Source organism: Pan paniscus, chromosome 10 (assembly GCF_029289425.2).
Source record: "Pan paniscus chromosome 10, NHGRI_mPanPan1-v2.0_pri, whole genome shotgun sequence".
Lineage (NCBI taxonomy): Eukaryota > Metazoa > Chordata > Mammalia > Primates > Hominidae > Pan > Pan paniscus.
Genome location: NC_073259.2, coordinates 88,525,014 through 88,548,404, shown reverse-complemented (window position 1 = coordinate 88,548,404; position 23,391 = coordinate 88,525,014). Strand labels below are relative to the sequence as shown.

Below are 23,391 nucleotides of genomic sequence, written 5' to 3'. Positions count from 1 at the left end.
AAGACAAAATTGTAATACCCTGCATGAAAATAATCTGAAACTATTAACATTAAACTAATATTTGTGGCTACTCTGTCATTATAAATGCAAATATCCAATATTAGATTTGTTCTTTTACCTTTAATGTTTTGGGTTAAAGAGGTTGTATTTATAGTTCTTTCCTCATTTCCATTACTTCTCTTGAGATAAATTGTATATTTTTGTATGATTCCATTGGGACTACTTGGGGGAAGGAATGATAGCTCAATCTCTCCAGAAGAAATATTTTTGTAAGTGATATTTTCTGGTGCACTATCAGGCACTGAAAGAAACAAAAATATAGATACATAAAACAATTCCATTCTAAAAATCTATTCTGCTGAAATTGTCACTGAAGTGCACTAGGTTATTTACAAGTGAACCTTCACTAGAATGTAATCGTAATAAATATCCTGAATGAAGTAAAGTATAAATAAATTATAGTACTTACAACTGTATATGAAAAATTTTCATTCAAAAGAAAATGCTACTATGATTCCACAGAATAACAGTTATAAGATGATACGTTTACTAAAATACTTGGAACTATAGGAACATATCTTGCACTGAAGAACACACAGATGCAAGAAAGAGAATTTTAAAACATTTAAAACTTGATTCTACTTCTCATTAATAATAATATGAAAAAAAGATCAGTAGGTTAGTTTTGGTTGACAGCAAGGTCTATAACAAGGCAAGGAGCCCCTCCTGGATGTGAGGTTGCATATTATGACCTGGCAGCAAAACCACCTCCCAAGAATATGGGATATCATTAAGTAAAACACTAGTTTTCTGTATCTAACAACATTTTTATACTGAATACATTATGCATAAAATGGTTTTCTATGTATATTTGAGTACAAAACTATATACAAGATTCCAATTCCGGTAAAATATTGGAACAGATACCCTAAACTGAGTGAATATCTTACTTAAAATAACTAAAACTCTGTATAACATTAAAATAAATTTTCTTTAAGAAGTTGTGGTGCTGAAAAGAAAGTTAGAATTCAGTGGTGACTGGCCAAAAAAAGTCACAGAAAAACAAACAAGCAAACAAAATGCAAAGACAGAAATCCTGAGAAGGAAGCTGGTACTAAAGCCAGTTTTGCCTTGCCGTAGATTGGTTAATCCTGGTGCCTTTGCATTTGTATAGTAACATATGTGTAGTGTGTCAGAGAAAGACTATAAAGCCCTGGGGCCCGCTGAAAGATGAGCGATATCCCTGCAGAAAGACCTGAAACCCCCAAAGAATGCAACTTTAACCAGGGTTATTATACTGAAAAATTCTAGGGGATACTTCAGATTCTTCTGCATGTACCATAGAAGTCTATGTGAATGGTAACTCCTGGTCTTGTGCAATGTGATGCATTCATTCTCAGGAAACGGGAAGTGAGAAATAAATCTACCATGCAGAGAGGACAGAAAGGAAACCTTCTTTCTCTGTTGCCACTCCTCTGGGTGGAGAGATAGAAAAGAAATAAATAATATGCTGTTTTGGAATTATAAGCCTATCCCTATGATCATATGTTGACTAAATCCATGATATCTATATGTACCCTGAAGAAACCTCCACTTCAGAATTTAAAATAAAACTGTAGTCCTGAGCTGCTATTACTCCTAAGCAACTAGAAATAAATAAAAATACTTGCTGGAGGAACTCAACTTCAACACAAACCACATAAATTTCTCGCAGCTAAAGTTTCAAAGAATATGAGCTCACTGATAAAATCGCTAAACACACAAGCAAATCAGATATCAATAGTGAAAGTCAGCAAAGAAAAGAAAAAGAAAACACACACACATACACAGTAGTCAGATTTTGAGATTCCAGATATTGAAATACAATAGAAATGTTTAATGTGTTTGAAGAAATCAAACATATTTTAAAATATGAGCAAATAATTATTTAAATAATGGTAAATAATATTAAATAACCAAGCAAGTTTGAAAGAGAACAAGATAGACCTTCTGGAACAGAAAAAAATAACTAAAATTAAAAATCTCTTGAGGTATTAAAGAGCAGATTAGATAAAGAAGAAGAGAACTTTAGTGAAAAGGATGATAGTTTTGAAGAAATTATCAAGAATGTAGATCAAAGAAGACAGTTATGGAAAATATAAAATGGCAGTTGAGACATAGATGATATCCGGAGGGGGTCTAAAATAGTAGAGAAAATGAAGAAGAAATATTTAAAGGGATAATGGCTGAGGCTCATCAAAATTATTCAACGACATCAAACATCAGATCAAATAATTTCAGTAAATCTCAAGCAGAAATTTTTTAAACCATATTTAGACATATCATTGTGAAAATACAGAATATCAAAAAAGAAACCATCTTAACAGTACCAGAAAAAAAAAATCTTCTACATAGGAATGACAATTCGACTGACAATCAACATCAACTGAAAAACAACTGGAATTCCATACCCAGAAAAATAAAGAGTAGCAAACTAAAAACATATTCAGACAATAAAAAAAATTGAGGGATAATGCCATCAACACATCCTCAGTAAATGAAATTGTAGACAATGTACTTTGGGTAGAAAACTATTTACCACAGATGAAAGATCAGAGTGGCCAAGATAATGGTTTAAAAATTGAGTACATAGAACAATAACATAAATAATTAACTTGGAGGGTTAAACAATATAAACTAAATAGGTAAATATTATTGCCATTCAAGAGTCCTGTTATAAAACTCTTTTCCTTCAAATGAAAGAAATTAAACTTTTTATTAGTATTCTAAATTGAATGGATATAAAAATTACTAATAATAAATTTAGTAGATAAATAAAATTCAGAAGCCTTAAAAATGTAGATACAGTGTCCCTCCCCTTGATTGTTACCAGTTATTGGGTTATGGTGTCAAGGCACACTTAATAGGAAAAACTAATTTAAGAATATTGATACTTTTAAAACTTTGAGAGGATTGCAATTCAATGCATAGTTCGATTTAGCAATATAATTCCACTATCCTTTCTATCTGAAATGTGCTAAATCTTCTCTAGTGTTTCCCCAGGCCAACCCATTACATTGAGAAAAATCCTCAACAACTACCCTCAATGCTTTCTTAACTTTCTAGCTCTAAGTGAAATCTTGGACCTGCTGAGAAATACTACTACAGTTTAGCCCTCTTGGGTATCATGTTTGTTTTTCTACCATAGTCCCACTAATGATAGGGCGTAGGAGTTGGGTAGTTGCATTTATTACTCCTTTTTTCTTCCTGAAGAACCACAGATCCTTTGAAGCCCCATTCCATTAGATACCATCACGTGCTACCCCTCTTTAAGACAGACAACTCGTAATACCTCTGGCACTTCTCTGAACATCTTAAAGATGCTATCACTTTGATAACTGACTTCTTCCCTACTACTCAGAGAGTTCAACTTCCATGCAAATGATCTATACAGTTCCCTAGACTCTGTATTTCTTTATCTCTATAATTCCAGTAATCTTTTCCCCTGCCTTACTTTACCCCACCGTACCTCACTGGCTTTCATGGCAACAGCTAAGACTTTGTCATTACCAATAACTGCCAATATTCCTCTCTTTGACAACTGACTCCTATCTTTCCAGTTTACTGACTCTTGTACTTTGAATCCAACAATTCTCTGACCCTCATCAAATCTTCACTGTGCATCACCTCTCTTATGCCTTCATTTCCCTACATGCTCAGGCTAGAGTCCACAGTCACTGTAATCACTTCCTAGCAATATCCATCAGTTCCTTCTGTTTCTATTTTACTTTCCTGGGAAAATTACAATTGGAATTAAACACAACTCTGCTAGCTTCACATGCCCAGTGTAATAGGTGAAAATGGCTGAATAAAACACCATTCTATGCTGACTAGTTCCACTTAAATTTATAACATCAAATCTCAAATGGATCCTTTTCATTTCCTGATACCTAATGTTTTTGTTTTAGTTAATTCAGTCTCCCACTCTTTAAAGTATGTTTTCACCATGTTCTCTCTTCACAAACCTCTGATATGCCCTCCCCCTCTTTATTTGAAGCTAATAAACTTGCTTCTCATTCCATAGCAAAAATAAAAACACTGAGAAGAGAGCTACATTATCATCTGATTTCAAATTTTCCCTTAACTGCCTTCCCTCTTTCCTTCTTTCCAAGCTGTATCCCTCCACGTCTGCACTGGATTTCACTCCTTCTGCCTATTCAGAGACTTTACATTTGAAGTTAGTCAGAGATACATGTGAACACACATACACTGTAATATACAGTCTGGGGTTTAAAAAGTCTTCTTTTGATTGCACTTGCTCCTTCAGCTATTACTGAAGTCTACTCTCCACTTCCTATCAAAATTCCTCAAAATTTGCCATTCCTCATTTTCTACATTTTTTTTTTTGCCTATCATACTCTGTTAATCTGACTTCATTTTTCTCCATTTTTTTTCTGTAAAATCTACTCCTGTGAAGTCACCAATGACCTCCATTCTTGCCAAACACTAATCAATAGTATGCCCCATCTTACTTTACTCGTCAGCAGCATGTGACATAGGGAATAAACTCCTTCTACTTGAAAATCTTTATTCACTTGGCTTTGAAGGCACTATCTTCTTCTGGTTTTCCTTCTATTTCCAGTGACTTCTGCTTTGTCCTTGATTAGCTCTTCTACTTCTCAAAGTCTATGTGTGGTATTGCCCACGACATAGCTGTAAGCTTCTTAACGTCTCCCCCTGTTGTCCAGTGATATGACTTTATCCTCATCCCTTGATTGAATACCAAAGATATGGTGAGGCTCCAAATTATATATTCAGCTCTGTATCTTTTCCCTGAGCTTTAAACTTATTTATCTAACTGCCTTCATAATGGCACTTGGATATTTCAAACATGTTGCAAACAGAACTCCTGGATGTTCTCCATATTGACCTCTTCCCTGGACTTCCCCATCTAAGTAAATGGCACTACCACTCACCCAGATACTCAGACAAACAATCTAATAGTTTATCTTCATTTTTCTCTTTACTTCAACATTCAACATATTCAGCAGCAATCTTTGAAAACTGTAAATCATATAATGTTCCTATTTCATAATTCTCCAAAAGCTCCTCATTAAAATTAAACTCCAAAGTTCCTAGAATGACACCCAAGAATCTCATGATCCACCTCTGCCTCTCGCCTCATCTGTGAATTCTCTACCCCAACTCACACTGTTCAAGTGACAGAAATGCCCTGCTCTGCCCCAACTCCACAATTTTTTTCCTCTACAAGAAGTTGGCAATTGCTATTCTTCCTCTGGAACACTTTTCATCCTCATCCTCATCTTATTCAATCCTGTACCTCATTAATATCACTGGGCAAATATAACCTCTCAGTGAGGTCTTTCCTCAGTCCTCCATCTCAAATAGCCCACTCACTACTCTTCCTCTCTTCTATCCTTGATATTTTTCACTTAGTAAAACTTACCACTACCAAAAATCACAAATTTGTTTACTGATTTATTTTCTAATGTCTAATTTTCTGATTGTCTAGTGTCAAGTTTCAGGAAGGTAGAGATTTATTGTGTCTTGTTTACTGCTACAGCTACACTATCTAGTACAGTGGTAGAACATAATATGGAATCCATAAAAGCTGTTTAGTGAATGAATCAATATATTTAATATGATATAGAATATATTAAAACAAGAGAGAAACTCACAGGTAAGGAACAGATAGATAAAAGATTGGGTTGAAAAACTCTTTAATTACAAAAAGGGAATTTGTGATGCTATGCTTGAATTTTATAGCTCGGTGTAACTTCTGATTTTGAAAATTTCCCATTACATTGAAGTTTTCTCTCTGCAGTTGTCTGCCTACCACCAGTAGTCAGTGTGTAAATATGTATTCCTGACCCAAGGCTGATATCCTTTGCATTTTTATTCATTTACCCTTAGGGAATAACTAGTGCTGGATCATCAGGTAGATAAAGCAAGACAGACTCAATGACTTACTGATTTTGAAGAGTAATGACGCACTTAGAATTTTCTGAAATAGCAGAGTGTCCCCGAATTATAGAAATATTTTATAAAGTAGATAACTGATGAATAAAAAGGAATGATTATAATCAGTTGGAATAAGCTGAACCTATTAAAATTCCAAAACAGAAAAAATACATAGTCCATGATGATAGTAAAAAAGGGAAGTTACCTTGAATCTGCCAAAAGACTATTGTTTGGCATATAAAGCTTTAATGTATGTAGACAAATTTTAAAATGTTATTCATTAATACAAATAAATTTATGGGGGTCTACACAAAATTTTGGTCAACATCTAAGTTATTATCCACTCATGGTTGTTGCCCCAAATCAGACAAGGTGTTTTGTTAAAGGCTTACAGTAAAGATGGTTGTGTCTTAAAAAGGAAAGGGAATATGTATAGATCATCAAAAGAGTAATTTGTATGGGAACTTCTCAAAGTTGTATTTATGATTATTACACCCTAAGTATGAGAAAATAAAAACTAATCTTAGGCTTATTGGAAAACTGCACATCTATGATTAAAACACACACAAACACACACAGAGATACACACACACACACACACACAGAATCAATCTTGTATTGATCTTTCCTGCTTGAACACAAGGGTGTTTTACTTCCAAGCATTAGTAAACTCTATTTCTCTTAAAAAGATAAGGCATTTAACCAAATAACTTACTCCTATTTTTAATTAGTAATATTAACACATCACTGAGTTAACACATCACTCAATTTCTCATGAAACAATATTGAAGAGTGGGCCCATATTTTTTTACATGAATAGAAGGTATAATTACTGTATTTAATAAGATTATTTTGAGCCTAAACCCAGAAAAATAGTTGCTCTTGAGCTCATCTTGCTTCAAATGACACTTGAGACCCTACTTAACATTTTAGCTTCCTCTTTTGCCAAAGGAGCTAAAGTGGGTGGTTTAACAGTAGCATACATAATCTAGGAAAAGTCACTAATGTAGATTCCATTGTCTTCCATTTTCATCCAGGTGGAAAATGCACAGAACTTGAGACTACCCTAACTTAGGACAGAGAACCAGATATTAGGAAGATGGGCATTAAACCCTATACTCTTATTGTTAGGCCTGGCTAGGAAGCCATGGGATATGTTGGTTTCCCCTTCTCTTTATTTTTTTAGCCATCTCAGGAGCCTATTAAATGAGGCCTGTAATGGGGGTCAGGAGGCCTATAGTCAAGCCCCAACTTTACTTCTCATGTACTATAACTTGTGAGTCCTTTTACCCAAATGGTCCTAGGTCTTCTCACCTAAAAAATAAAGGGCTCTGCATGTTTTCTAAGACACTTTCCAAAAGTAAAATTCTCATTTTAAACTAAATCTCAAAATTTATGTTCATTTAAAGTTTATTGTCCCTGCCTTTGAATTAAACTCATACAAACAGACAATAAAACAGAAAATAAAATTACATTTTCAATACTAAGTAAAAGATTATGTGCATGTAATAATCAGAAAACAAAAACATTGCTTTATAATTCATCATTAAAATAAGGTGTTCTTGATGCTATGGCCACTTAAACGAAATACTTGATAAGCATTCATAAAAATGGTTATTATTTCATATCACAATAGAATCTTTCAAAGTTATTACTTTCCTCCCCATGCTGAGCAGAAGCCTAATGACAAAATATCAGTGTAACAATGAACAGAGAGATCTTAGATATTGTTTATAATTTACCAGCTTTGTTGATTACTTCAAAAACAGCATGTGCTGTGAAAGGGAAATGGGTTTTACAGTCAGATGGGTTTGGATTCTAATTCCAGCTCATCACTTTCCAGCTGATCACTTTCCAGCTGGTGCCATTAGGCAATGAAACACCCACCAACTAATAAAACTTAAGGAGGGAAGGAAATCCTTTTCTTCTACACTACTTTATCCCCAGTAGGGCCTGGTATATTATAAATATTTTTTGAATGAATGAACCTCTCAAACCCTCCATTTTTCATTAGACTCAGTTTTCTGTGAAGATAACAATAATGTATTGCTTTAGTTTAGAATTTTTAAAAGACAGTTTCTGTGAAACCTATCAACAGGGCCCGTGACCCTTAATAGGTGCTAAAAATATGCTTGTTTCATTTCCTTAATCCACTGCAAAATAAAACTGAGTCATTAAAGAGCAGACATTTTTCTCAAAAATACTTATTTCAGGTACAATATCTACAAAAGCAATGAAACATGCCAATATATGGATTAATATCAATTAAATGTCACTTCAAGGCTCTTGATAATGTAAAATGCTCCTTTCATTACTTTCTTATTCCTGCACTTTCAACTACTGCCATTATCTATGGGCTCTTTTGTATCATCTCATTGTATTCATTTCTGTGAATAGTCTCAACAGGATACTTTTCTACAAAGGTAAGCTACTTTACTAGATTTCTAGATCCTCAAGGTCAAGACAGAAATTCGTATATAGTATCTGGCTGAACTATATGAAATTGCTGATATTTGGCCATTTGTGACCTATAAAAATTATTTCATGTGGTTCCACCAGTATCTAGTCAGTAAATATTTATTGTTTTAAACGTACAATTAAAATGGTAACTTTATATTTAGTTATTAATTCTCAAAATACATTGTAGAATTGGCCTAATAGTTATGCCACCAATATATAATTATAACACAATATAAACAACAAAATAAGATTAACAGACAAACTGTCTTACTCTAGTTTCACCGAAACTAAAACACAAGTAATTCCTTGCTTGTTTTACTTCCTTTAGATGGGATATCCTCTCCCAACCCATCCAGCAACCTCTATAACAGGGGTCCCCAATCCCAGCGCCACGGACTAGTACCAGCTGATGGCCTGTTAGGAACTGGGCCACACAGCAGGTGAGCATCATAAAGCTTCTGTATTTACAGCCACTCCCTATCGCCTGAATTACTGCCTGAGCTCTGCCTCCTGTCAGATCCGTGTCGACATTAGATTTTCATAGGAGCGCAAACCCTATTGTGAATCGCCCATGCAAGGGATCTATGTTGTGTGCTTCTTATGAGAATTTAATACCTGATGATCTGTCATTGTCTCCCATTACCCCCCAGATAGGACCATCTAGTTGCAGGAAAACAGGCTCAGGGCTCCCATTGATTCTGCATTATGGTGAGTTGTATAATTATTTCATTATATGTTACAATGTAATAATAATAGAAATAAAGTGCACAACAAACGTAACGTGCTTGAATCATCCAGAAACCAACCTCACTCCCCTCCCTAGTCCGGAGGGAGGGGAAAAATTGTCTTCCATGAAACTGGTCCCCAGTGCCAAAAAGGTTGGGGACCCCTGCTCTATAACATCCTTCTGCCCATTCCAACCTCCTCATTAAGATCCAGGCCAAATGCTGTCTCCTCCATAAGTCTTCTCCAGGCATGCCATTTTTGTGCTCCCACTCTGCACCACTATCTATATACATACCTCATTAGAATCTCAGAATCTATTCCTATGAGTATGTCTCAGTTTTACCTAATTCGAAAGCAAGTAGCCATTCAATCTAAAATTTATAGGTACATTGAAAGAATCCTTGGTTTCTCAAGGTCTTTTCATTTGAAAATTCACAGATTTTGATTAGAAGTTCCCTTATATAAATCAGACTTAAATATTTGTACAATAAACCTTTTCCTGCACTTTTGCCTGAAAAAGAAAATTAATTTCTGGATTATACAAAACAAAATAATGAGGGATTTTAGGTTATGTAAAATGTAAACAACATGGCGATTATCAGCTTTGCTTACTATATCACTGTGTATTATTAAACAAACAAAGCAAAACAAAAGCTCACCAGTCTCCGAAGTCCTTACAGAGAGTAAAGAAGATACCTGATTGCCATGACCAAATATGGTGTAAGACCTTACAGAAATGTTATAGAGGGTGTGAGGTCTTAAGTTTCTTAATATTATGTCTGTTGTTGATGTGTTCTTCATATATAAAGTATCTATATTTTTATATAGCACTTCATAAGCAATAATGATCCCATTGGGCTTTTCGGGTGGTGACCACTTCAACCTTATTTCATCTGCGGTAACATCAATTACTTCGACATCTTGAGGTGATGATTCCGGTTCTAGGGGAAGAAAAGAACATTTGTAGTACCTATATTTTTATTTATGTTTGTTGCTTTAGACCCTAGAGGTAGCATGAAGTGAAGGCAGTGAGCATTTACAACCACTTTTTTAAAAAAATTAAAACTGCAATTGATATTCTTACCATCTTCTGAAGTTCTCACAAAGATGTCATTTTCTTCAGACAAAGAACTTTCTCCAACGTGGGTTGAGGCTGCCACTCTCATTTTGTATTTTGCGTATTTCTTTAACCCTATAAGGACAAGAGACAAAAACTGTTTAATGTCCTTAAAATAATACTCTTGGGATTGGTGCCATTTAATATAAGGCCAGTAAGAAGAATTTATACAGGGGACTAGATATCTATATCGCTTCCAAATAATTGCAGTCTCCTCAAATTCTTGGGCTTATAGGCCTTTCCATGTTGGTGACTTCAAGTTCTCTCCTAAAATATTAAGGCAATAATTTAAAGTTGCAAAAGTAACTTTTTGGAACACTGCAGGGTGTATAGTTGACTTGGCACAAATACCATGTCAGCTGAATTACTTCAGCTGATTTTTGCATTCGTACATTTTAGTCTTCAATAATGAGTTATTTTGATATACCAGATACAGTATTCCTTAAGTTAAGTAAATTTCTATGAAGCTTGTGATCTGATGCTTTTTACTTCATTGTGGGTAAATCTAGTAAAAGAAAAACACATTTAATCGAGTTATGTATGCAGGTATTTTTAAAAGATTCATGGTGACACAAAACAACAAAATATGAAGTGACATAGCATGTGTTCTATAGTATATAAGGCACAGGGAGATGGGCATATTTTCCACCAGAATAGAAATGTAAAATGAACAACAACAACAACAACAAAACATTGTTTTCTACCTGTTATGAGAAAGCTGTTATCTATGGTAGTTATCTGGAATGCTCTATTTGTATCCAATTCCATTGCATAAATCGTATAGTGAGTTATTTTTCCATTGGGATATTCTGGAGGATCCCAATATAACAAAATAGATGAAGAACTAATATTTTTATAGTTTATAATTTTAATGGAGCTTGGCACTTAAAAAGAAGAATGAACATATGAATGAAACAAAAGTATCACAGTGTACAACAGCAATATTTGCAGTTAATTGTTTCAAAGGAAATACATCCTTACCTTGCTGATGTGTCCTAACACTGAGAACTGTTGGTGGTCCTTCTCCCATGATGGTGAAAGCAGATACACCAATCATGTGCTCAGTGAAAGGTACAAGTCTCCTGATAACATAAGACAGCTCTTCAGCTGCAATGTCAGTAATATACTGATTCCTTGTAGTTACTGTTTGAATTCAGTAAAAAGAGAAAAAAAGAAAGGTGTTTGGCTTCACAATCAAAATTATTTTTTCTTAGACTATAAAATCTTAAACCTGATTTCTCCGTATTCATTAATCTCTCCATGCACACCTCTATTAAAGGTAGATGTGTAATAATAGTAAACATAAAAATATTAATTTTAGAGATCATATTGAATATTACTATGAATTTCTGAGTACCTCCCAATAATAACCACAAATATTTTGTGTTCATAATATAATTTTGCTAGTTTTTACACATTACTCTGAAACATGACATTAGTGTTTTTAAGAAAACAACTTTCTTAAAGAGGCTGGTTAGGAATGTTTTCTGAAAAGAAAGAGTAGGAAATAATATATAAATGAAATATTATAAATCAATACCAGGATTTAGTAGAAGAGTTAAAGAAATATATAATTGAGATATTATAAATCAATACCAGGTTTTAGTAAAAGAGTTAAATAAAGAGTTTTATTTGGACTCAAATTTCACCATATGTTCATACATTCAGTAAACCAAATAATTCTTGAAAGCAAGCATGCTTGGATAACTGACAAATAAATATCCCAGAAGGATTTCAAATGTTAGATTTTCGCTTTATTTAGAATTTGTGCTTCTAAAACTCTTAAGTAGCAATTAGGCCAAACTTGAAATATTTAAGGGAATGTCTGCATCAGAAATCATGGGACTCTTAATTTTCAGTGTTGCCCTCCAGTCTTCTTTGCACAAGAAAAATGGATCAGTAAGTGAAATATAAACATCTATTGAATGTAATGTGATTTTTTTTTACTAATTCTACCATAAATAGAATAACACTTTTAATTTTGAATGGGACAAATACCAAATTTGAGAAAAGGTAATAAAATGTTTTTCTCATTTAACATTTTAGAAAAACTAGAGAGATAATATGTGTCAGGTGAGTATTTTTAATTTGCCACATATGACATTCTCCTTTTAGAAACTGTAAGAGCCACTGACACTGAAGAGCAAGTGTATACACTAATGACATCACCACATCGTTGGGGTCACCTACACCTGTTTATCACACCATGCACTAGAGTTGTAACTTTCTGACCTATTTACCTTTAGTGACACTTGAAAACCTATTAGTCAAAAGCTGTAGAGAATGTGAGGCCTGTAAATGATTTGAAGATATGTTAATCCCTTCCCATCACACCTGCTTTGGCAACTGTAATAACTGATTGTCTATGCAGCTTGGCCAGAGACTCTAGGGTGCTACTTTCTCCAGGAAGAAGGTCAAATGGGTTAGGAGGGGCCAGCTTCTGCCTGTGTGGCATTTCCATCTGTTGCATGAGGTTTTCCGACAGCTAAAAAAAAATCCGACTCCAGCCCAAAGACCATTAATAATATGGCTGAACTCTAAGCTAAGGTTCATTTCTGTGCTAGCTAGCACTGGTGGTTTAAATGCACTTTATAGAAAATCAAAATTCTACCTACCAACTGGTGAAGTCTGGTCTTCAGCTCTATTCCTTGCAGGAAAATTTTTATCTGGATGGCTGTTATATATAAATGTAGCAAGTGAGTGAAGGTCAGACGACATCTCTGCTGAACCCTCATATAATCCTACCATTGGCTCTACTATGTTCACAATTTCTGGAGCCATGGGGTCATTTATATACTGTAATTAAAAGTAGATATTTTAAAAGACTGTGACAGTTACACTTCATGACTTAAATCAAGTATTAGTTCTAAAAAACCTATAACTTTGGAATCATGCTGTTATAAAAGATAACATATTTCCATGACCACTGTCTTCTTTAGATTCCAAAATTTCATTCTCCAGCTACTAATACCCTGAATCATTGTAACACATTGTGATCATTGTATTTCCTAAGAGAACAATACTGTATTTTGGGAAGAAACAGATTTTGTTCTGACTTGAGTTAGTTTCTTTATGGTAAGATAAGACGTCCTCATGCAAAGGTTTCATGACTGAGATATTGTAACTGATCACCCCCAAATGGTAAGTGTTCTAGGCATACTGATGTATTAGAATGTGTTTTGCTTCTCTAATTACCTGTCCTCATTTGTATACCATACGTGAGAGGTCTATATGCCTGCTTGATATACATCAATGATAATAGTTTATAATAGAGTGAAGTTACATACCAGAATAAAACTACATGGTAATATTAATAGTTTTCACACAGGATTCATGGCATACCTGTCAAGACTCTGGACATAAGGAATATTTAAAGTAACTGCAATTGTTCCTAGATCCTATAATGTAATTCACACATGTCAAGTTCACCAAAATGGCAAACACTGAGGTGAAAACATCAGGAACAGATTATGGATGAATACAGTAGAGGTTTTCATTGAGCTAACAAGATGATTCTCATTTCTTCATCCCCACTAGCATAATTGATTGAAACAAAATGGGGAAAAGGTGTTATGGCCAAATAATATTGGATATTTGTGTAGAATGTTGACTTTGGAAATAAGACTACACATTAATCAAAGAAAATGTTGCTTTGTTTGGAGTCTAATTAGAACATACCTAATCAACATAGGATGTGAAGATAATCAAGGAAATCTGAATGTGTTCTAGGTATTAAATGATACCAGGATGGTATTAGTAATTTTGTTCATTGTGGTCATGGCATTATTTTATGGGTGGAAATGTCCATGGTTTTTAGAAATTTGTGCTTAGGCATATAGGAACAAAATGATGTTAAGTCTGGAATTTATTTAAAAACCGGAGGCAAGAATGACAGCCTATTGGTGATTACTGAATCCAGGTGGCATGTATATGGAGGCTTATTAGACTCTTTTCTGTACTTTTAAACCTGTTCAAAATTTTCCAAAATCAAACAGTTTTGAAAAAAGAATATGCTGAAAAATCTACTCTCTTTTACTAATTTTTTTCAAGTTCTGCTTCAAAACTTACCTCCAAAACCCCTTTTTTTAAAAAAATTCTATTCCTTATCAATTCCATGCTCTTTAACCCTCAGAGTTTATATTAATTCATAATATAGGTTTCAGTTGTTTATAAGTTTTGGTATATCTGTCTTTTAATTATCTTACATGTTTTGGAGTTGTCTTCACTCAGAGAGCCAAAAACAGGTTTTCTAGGCCTTAGGAATATCAAAGCACTTAATACTTTCCAAAAAAGAAAGTAGGTGCTCAGGAAAAAGTTCAGTAAAGCAAGAAATTTTATGGCATTTCAGTTAACTATCTACAATGGCAAGTTACTTAAATATTAATTCTTCTGAAAGATAAAAGAATGGAGAAATGAGTCAAAAAATCTTCAGTCCTCCAAATATTTACAAAATGCAATTGTCTAAATCTTCTTACAACTCTACCCAGAAAAGTGCTGTCATGAAAAGCAACAGGTTTCCCATAAAAGCTACTTTTTAAAAGTTGTGATAAAGAACTATGGATAGGGAACTCTATATGGGTTTGTTCCTATGTCCTTGTATGGGACAAAGTAAAGATCTTCTGTCTTACAACAGCTCACTTCAGCACTGCCTCCACAGGGAAATTAGGGAGGGCAGGAATCACAAACACATAACTCAGAGAAGCTCTGGTGTTGCAGTCAATACTTTACGCCCAAACCACACAGCTGTTTCCACTATCAATCAGTCACCCTTTGAAAATCTACTGTGTACAAAGCACTATAGAATGAACTATAGTGAGGTAGCCCAAAGAATTTCCCCCTCAACTATGGTTTTGCATTAAATCTCTCAATATTTTCTATCCCATGTCAGACAAATTATGGAGAGTTAAAGCATAGCATCCCATCAATTACATATGTTAAGCATCTCTGCTGACAAACTACCATTTCAAAGTGAGAGTTGACCCGAATGCTTTTGACTATGTGAATGACTCCCAAATTCTGATATTCTGACATTAGAAAAACCCTCCATAACTTGGGCAATGATTTGAACATTGGCTTTGTAACAACCCAGAATGTTATCACTAAGTGTGTCATGTTGCAAATATTTCTCACACTTAACCTCTTAAGAAAAGACATTAGGTTAGATGTTAGTTAAGTTTTCATAATGAGAAAAAAAGTAATAATATTAAAAGCAAAAATGTTGGGAAAGAATTTGGACTTAAGAGAGTAGTGGGAAGGGGCAGAGAGAAGCAGCAGTAGAAATGAGAGAAATAGGAGGGAAAAAAGTCCATTGCAATACCTAAAAATTCGCAACTCACTGATTTAATACGGGGTTCCCAACCTCAGCACTACTGACATTCTGAATTAGTTATTTTTCTGTTGCGGAGGCTGTCCTGTACATTGTAGGATGTTTAGCAGCTTCCCTGGCCCCCAGCTACCTCAGTTGTGACCATGAACATGTCTTCAAAGATTAACACATGTTTCTTGGAGAGCAAAACTGCTGCTGGTTGAGCACCATTGAGTTAGGGAATGTCACAATTTGTCAACATGAAAGGCCTTGCCTATGCTGCCCAGGAATTCTTGGAATTTATGTGAAAGAATTAGGAGTCTTCAGAGATAAATTCCTAATCCACCTGAATAAACCAACTTGATTTTACATGTAGTAATCTTCATTATAGTGAATGTAATTGTATTTTCTATAAAACCCTATCACATCTATCAGTTTGGGGTCACTGGAGGTCTGCTGAATTGAATTAATGAGATGTTTGACTTATTCTTAAGAAATGCTTCTATATTTTAATGTAGACTAAAACATGATTTGTGCTGTTATCAAGAAGTGGTAAAAAGAAAAATTTTTTTAATTAGCATATGCTGGGAAATTTTCTAAAGGATACCGTATCATTCAACACATTATTCAGGTGAACAAATCTTTAAGTCTTGACTCCGTTTATGTTCCTAATGCTGAATAAAATAAACCTATCTCAAGACATTCCTAAACTACTCTTGGGTTCTGTCCTCAGCCTCATTCCTAGCAACCAGCCAAGCCCTTAGCACAAGACTTTCTTCTTACATTCACCAGTGACAAACGTTGATATTCTCAAGGAATATGTTGGATGAAAAGATGCATCTATATCAATCTCAGAAGTCTGTAATACTAGGCAGCAATATGTCTGTTGGAGAAAAATGTCTCAGGTTTCTAATTGAACAAGTACTGGATGGGATCTGACTGTGAAGTTCAAGCAAAGAGCAGTCCACGGAAATGACTTCAGGGTTTTTTAGACTTCAGTCTCAGTGGAATGAGGCTCCCAATGAAATGATTTTTTTTTTATTTCACTGTTTTGAAAGAAGGAAGAAATTTACTTTGAAGGAGAAAATAATTATGCTCAATTTGGCTCCATTCAAACTCCATACAGAATATTGTGTTCAGGTGAGTAAGAGGATCCTTGACAAACTGGAAAATATGCACAGGAATATAATCCATGACATGAAGGACCTAGAAGCCATGACTAATAAAAACTAAGGATATTAAGTCTTCAGAAAACTCTGACCATTATCTTCAATGAGAAAGAGTTAAATCATTGTTTATTATTGTTGTTACTGCAAAGGCTAACATTTTAAGCTACTGTGTGTTACAGAGTGTTGAACACTTTTACTCAGGTGATCTTGCTTTATTGTCCCCCAAAGAGATAGATGATTTTTATCTCCATTTTACAGTCATCAGTTCAAGTTCACAAAACTAGTGACAGCAGAGGTAGGATTGGAACATTTTTCCTGGCTCCAAAGTTCATGTTCATAACCACTAGAATTTACTGTGTTGGTCTAGAGAGGAGACTTAGGACAAACTGATGAAAATTAAAAGACAAATATTTCAGTTCAAAGTAAAGAACACCGTAGTTTCTTATTCATCTATGGGTTTCTGTACCTAACAGAGTGCCTAAAACCTCATGATTACTTAAGAAATAGATGCTTATGGGACCATAACAAAGAATACTTCAAAGCTTATAGGATAGGAGCTACTTTTGCAGTGGTAGATATCCTATAACAGTTGATCAAATATTTTAGCAGAGGCTGGATTCACCTCATTTATTAGGAATGTTATAGATCAGATACATATATAAGTGTGGAAGTTGAAATAAAAGATCTCAAACCCTGAGACTCATTTTGCTAATGTAATTTTCTAATATTTGTTTAAATATTAAAAGTAAAATCTTATACATATTTCAGCTTGTTTAAATAATCCATATTTATTCAGAAACAAATAGATCATGGGATTCACTGGAAAAAAATTCAATAAGGGTAATGAGATCAAATCATGCCTAGCATAGGAGGGTTATATTATATTTTTAAGTTTAATCATCATGTTATATCTACATGGCTACAAAAAAAAGATGATGAAGGGTTTATAATGAAAATAACAATTCCCTGTTTATACCCTCCCTACCTCTTACTTCCCAGAAGCAACACTTTAAACCCCTCCTGTTTTCAGTTCTTATGGTGTTTACCCCTAAAACACTAAATAATATGCATAAACTGCTCTGTTAACACTCATTTTTAGAATCTATTGATTTTCTGCAATTATAGTGAAGAGTTAGGTTACTTAAACACATATATACCTTCGTCATCTGTTCTCAATTCTTATTGGGTTACTTTCATAATGTAAATAATATACTTAAATCTGGAAGGATTATTCTAATAAGTGTTTGAAATATAAAATAGTAGGCTGAGGGAGTGTAGTGCATGGCCTCTCAGGTAGATACCCACTATACCCACCTCCTGTTGTTCCTGCTTTGTAAAATCTCCTCTTCTTTAGTTAGTTGGGACCTATGATTTGTATCTAACCAATAGAATAAGGCAAAAGGAATAACATGTCTCTCCCATGATCACATTATATAGACCCTTCTTACTAGCTTGATGAAGTAAATGGCCATGTTGAAAAAGGCCACATGGGACAAAAAAAAAAAACAACTGTAAGGCACTAAGGGGATTCTCCAGCCAAGAGCCAGCAAGAATCCAGGGCCCTCAGTTCTAAAGCCAAAAGGAAATAAAATCTGCCAAAACCTGAATGAGGCTGCAAGTAGATTCTTCCCTAGTCAAGCCTCCAGATGAGAACACAGCTCAGCTAGTTTCTTACTTGCAGCCTTATGAGACTCTAAGAGGAGAACCAATCTAAGCTGTACCTAGACATCTGACCCAAAGAAACTGCGTGATTATAATTGTTTTAAGCTGCTAAGTTTGTGGAAAATTGTTATAGAACAATGGAAAACTGATATAGTGAGATAACAGTAGTCCAGGCAAGGGACTATGCAATCCTGAGCTGAAGTGGGGGATACAGGAATAAAATAAAGACATATGCAAGTCACATTCTGGACGTAGAAATAACTGATCTTAACATTAAGTGGCTATTGAATGCTAAGTAGGATCTAAGTCAGAAGTGACTCCAAGGTTTCAAGCCTTCATGACAGAGAGGATAATTGTTCCATTATCCAAAAAGACAAAAATCAGACATATATCAATGCCATAAATGCTCACTCTTAAAGCCTTCTGGACCATGGTTTCTTAGACAATGACCTTCAGGTCAGAGATTTGTGTTATGTCCAGTCAGAGGGATTAGAAAATTCTAAACCCAGGTAGCGAGACTTCAAGTCAGCCTCTCTTTAGGCCTTATTCTTGACCCACTGAAACTAGTAATTGCCTGGACAGACCTTATGGGTGCCCTGTGGGAACCTGCACAGGTCACTATCACTGTCCCAAGATCTCTATCCTCATTCCAATGTCACATCTTCCCTCCCATCGTGAAGCCCCTGTTATCTCAAAGAAGATTTCTGTTTTGTTTTATGGGGAGAAATTAATTTAGTTGTAATGAGCCCTGGTGGAATCTTCCCACAAATGGCTGCAATTAGGAATCCAGAGCGTCAGAGAGAAGGATCAGAGTAGAAAGTAAGGCAAAAGAGTCAGACAAATAGGAAGCAGTGATTGAAACTGTTAGGTCTTCAAAAGAAAATGTTATGAGATGGCTGAAACCAAAGCTCTGTGGAACATCTTTACTAAAAAGTTAGAAAATAGAGAGAGTTAGCTTTTTGAACTTTCATTTTTAATTGTGCAAGGCCAAAGGATTGCAATGTCACAGTACATACAATTGCAGAAAGTATTAAGGAACACATAGTTTCAAAAGCTGAAAAGTGGGGGGACAGAGGGATGGATTTTGAAGGAGATAAGAACACAAGGGTGGTTAAAAATATTTAATTCTTGGCCGGGCGCGGTGGCTCACGCCTGTAATCCCAGCACTTTGGGAGGCCAAGGCGGGCGGATCACGAGGTCAGGAGATCGAGACCATCCTGGCTAACACGGTGAAATCCCGTCTCTACTAAAAATACAAAAAATTAGCCGGGCGTGGTAGCGGGCGCCTGTAGTCCCAGCTACTCGGGAGGCTGAGGCAGGAGAATGGCGTGAACCCGGGAGGCGGAGCTTGCAGTGAGCCGAGATCGCGCCACTGCACTCCAGCCTGGGCGACAGAGCGAGACTCCGTCTCAAAAAAAAAAAAAAAAAAAAATTTAATTCTTGTATTGCACACTGGGGAGGTCACTGGTGACTTCTAATAAAATTTCAAGCATTTAAAGAGTTCTTGAGTTGGGGAATGAGGCTACTTTTTCAGAAGATCAATAGAAATGGGAAGAGAGAGTCCTCATCCTGAAAGAGGTACCAAGGTCAAAGAAAGGAAAAACAAATGAAGAACACACTAAGCCACAAGTTGTATTTCTTATGTCATTTACTCCCAACCCTGTAAGGTGGCTATATAAGCCCCATTATATAAATGAAGGCACCAAGTCTCCAAAAGTTGATTTGTCTAAGGTCATAGACCTGGAACACGGCAGAGTCAGGCCAAGAACCCAGGGCCATTTGGATTTAAAGCTTCTGTCATATCTGTCTCCCCACATCAATCTCCTGAAAGATAAACCCAAACACCAGCTACATGGGGAAGCAGAAATATCAGAAAAGAGTCTGATCTAATAAAGAAAGATATAATCAGAGAAGTAAAGAGAAGCATAATGTCTCCTTTCACTGAGAGAGTATAAGGGAAGTAATATTGGGTAGCAACTAAGGTGGATGATCCTATGCCAAGATTAATGATCACAATAGGTCACAATTATTTAGCACAGCACTTACTATATGCCAGGTACAGTTCTAAGCTCTTTACACACATGAACCCATTAAATTCTCATTATTAACCCTTTGTTATAGGGACTTATAATCACTATCTTAGAGAAGAAGAAACTGATGTTCAGAGAGCTCAGGCCAACTTTTCCAGGATTAAACAGTTAGTAATGGCAGAACTAGAGTTTAAACCTGGTTTACAGTCTTAACCACTTGCTATATAGCACAGTGAGAGACAAATTTGTACGTCTCCAAAGCTCATGTGCTCTCTACTATGAGACGAGAATTGCAGACCAGATAGAGACAGAATCACACAAAAAAAAGCCTTTCTAGAACCTCTTAGCTTCATGGAAAAACAGGTGTGGCCGCCCATTCAACAGATGTCAGTAGCAGAAGTGGGAAACCTGTCATCTAGTACTAAGAAAGCTCAGTATCTAATTTAAGACCTTCTCAGCAGGAGCAAAGGGTTAAGCTTTTGCCCTTTGCCTGAGTTGTCAACTAGAGTATCACAGAAAGCATAATTCAACATCTTTTGCACAGAGGAAAGGAATCAACATAGGATTAAAATTTAACCCTGGGTTGAAGATGGTGAGCAACTTGGAGTGATAAGTCCTGGGTGGCCAGAATGCATTGAGCACATGGTGAGGTCAACTGTCACATACAGGTAAGTGCCAGAAATAGAGGAAGGCTGGGACTAGAAATAGAATGAAAGAATGTGTGGGGGAAAATAACAGCACAGGTAGAAGCAGCAGCAATTCTGAAACAACACAGCAGACGCCAGGTGCTGAATAACTATCATGTTTGTCTTTAAGGCCCAGTGATTGCTGCACTGGTCCTAAGGATGTTTATTCTTTGAATGCCCCAGGGAGCAGCCAGTATCTGGACATGACTAGCCTGGAGGCTGAAAGGGTCTCACAGGTGAACAGTTGATGAAGTGAGGTGAACAAAGACAGTGGAAAGAAAAATCAGTGTTGCCTGTACTTCCTAACAGAAACAAAAGGAAAAAAATAAGACTTCCAGTGTGAATAGAAGCAAACACATTGCCTAAAGATCCTGGTCCTCTTATTTAAAATCTATGAAATGACTTAAATTTCTTTTATTTAGTAATGTGACTCTTAATCAAATGTACTTTGAAAAAAAAAAAAAAGAGGCAGCTTTGAGAAATTTAGCTTCCCAAGACCAAATAGAACAGAATCATTTGTCAACAACAGCTACTAAAGTTACTGTGCCTTTCACTGGCAACTGTTCCAAATTGCAAGCACAGCCTTTGAAGCAGCACTTAAATCATAACAAGAGTTTCCGAACAATTCATTAACTAATTTAGAAAAATAATATTAACTTATGAAAATACCTTTAGTCCTGTTTAATTGCACAATTAACATTTTTCATATGATGAAAAGGAATAATAGCACTTAACTAATAATATATAACCTAAAATGAAATATGATCTAGCTAGATTATCAACATGCCCCAAATTTACTTTACTTTGTACTAGTAAGTGGTCAAATATTACATGTGTGGGTGCTAGCAAATCTTCCAAGCTATCAGAGCCAGAACCAAGCAGAAAGGGTTCACCAATAAGTGAAATAAAAATGCAATACCTCATTATTTCCAGTGAGCAAAGTATTTTCCAAAATTATTCCTGTCTCTGGAACTAGCACTTTCACTCGGTATTGGTTAATAATTCCATTTGGTTGTCGTGGTTTCTTCCAAGTAATTCTTACTTGCGTGGATTCTACCTCTGCAAGTTGTAAATCAAACACTGCCCCTGGAACTAAGAAAGAAAGAAAAGAAAAAAGGGGGAATTTAAAAATATTTTTTCAAGTGAAAAAAGTGCCTAAATTCTTAGTTCACAATTTAAGATATATAAACAATTCTATTAGAAAACAGGCTAGGCTGGGAGCGGTGGCTCACGGCTGCAATCCCAGCACTTTGGGAGGCCAAGGGAGGCCAATCACCTGAGGTCAGGAGTTCGAGACCAGCCTGACCAACATGGTGAAACCCCATCTCTACTAAAAAATACAAAAATTAGCCGGGCATGGTGGTGCGTGCCTGTAATCCCAGCTACTCAGGAGGCTGAGGCAGGAGAATTGCTTGAACCCAAGAGGCGGAGGTTACAGTGAGTGGAGATTGCACCACTGCACTCCAGCCTGGAAGAAAGAGCGAGACTCCATCAAAAAACAAACAAACAAACAAACAAAAAACAAGAAAGAAAGAAAATAGACAAAAACAATTTATTTTGTTAAAAATTAAATAAGTCTTAAAAAAAGGATGAGGTCATGTCCTTTGCAGGGACACGGATAAAGATGGAAACCATCATTCTCAGCAAACTATCACAAGGACAAAAAACCAAACACCGCATGTTCACACTCATAAGAGGGAGCTGAACAATGAGAACACATGGACACAGGGAGGGGAACATCATACACCGGGGCCTGTCGGTGGGTGGGGGGCTAGGGGAGGAATAGCATTAGGAGAAGTACCTAATGTAGATGACACTTTGATGGGTGCAGCAAACCACCATGGCACATGTATACCTATGTAACAAACCTATACGTTCTGCACATGTACCCCAGAACTGAAAGTATAATAAATTTTTGTTAAATTAAATGTCTTTAAATACATGGATATTTAATACTAAATTTCTTTTTTTTTCTTTTATTATTATACTTTAAGTTTTAGGGTACATGTGCACATTGTGCAGGTTAGTTACATATGTATACATGTGCCACGCTGGTGTGCTGCACCCACTAACTCGTCATCTAGCATTAGGTATATCTCCCAATGCTATCCCTCCCCCCTCCCCCCACCCCACAACAGTCCCCAGAGTGTGATGTTCCCCTTCCTGTGTCCATGTGATCTTATTGTTCAATTCCCACCTATGAGTGAGAATATGCGGTGTTTGGTTTTTTGTTCTTGCGATAGTTTACTGAGAATGATGATTTCCAATTTCATCC

At 35.7% G+C, this 23,391-nt stretch overlaps 1 protein-coding gene across 1 annotated transcript in view; it reads right to left on the bottom strand.

The window, feature by feature from the left end:
- Nucleotides 1-23,391, bottom strand: part of PTPRQ (protein tyrosine phosphatase receptor type Q) — a 242,407-nt gene that overhangs the window by 179,854 nt on the left and 39,162 nt on the right. Inside the window, exons 9-15 of the mRNA XM_003811662.4 lie at nt 22,036-22,208; nt 12,880-13,060; nt 11,246-11,407; nt 10,969-11,148; nt 10,232-10,339; nt 9,807-10,088; nt 119-301 (exon numbers count right to left, since the gene is read on the bottom strand). Coding sequence (XP_003811710.3) covers nt 119-301; nt 9,807-10,088; nt 10,232-10,339; nt 10,969-11,148; nt 11,246-11,407; nt 12,880-13,060; nt 22,036-22,208 — 1,269 coding nt within the window. The remainder of the gene's footprint in view (nt 1-118; nt 302-9,806; nt 10,089-10,231; nt 10,340-10,968; nt 11,149-11,245; nt 11,408-12,879; nt 13,061-22,035; nt 22,209-23,391) is intronic.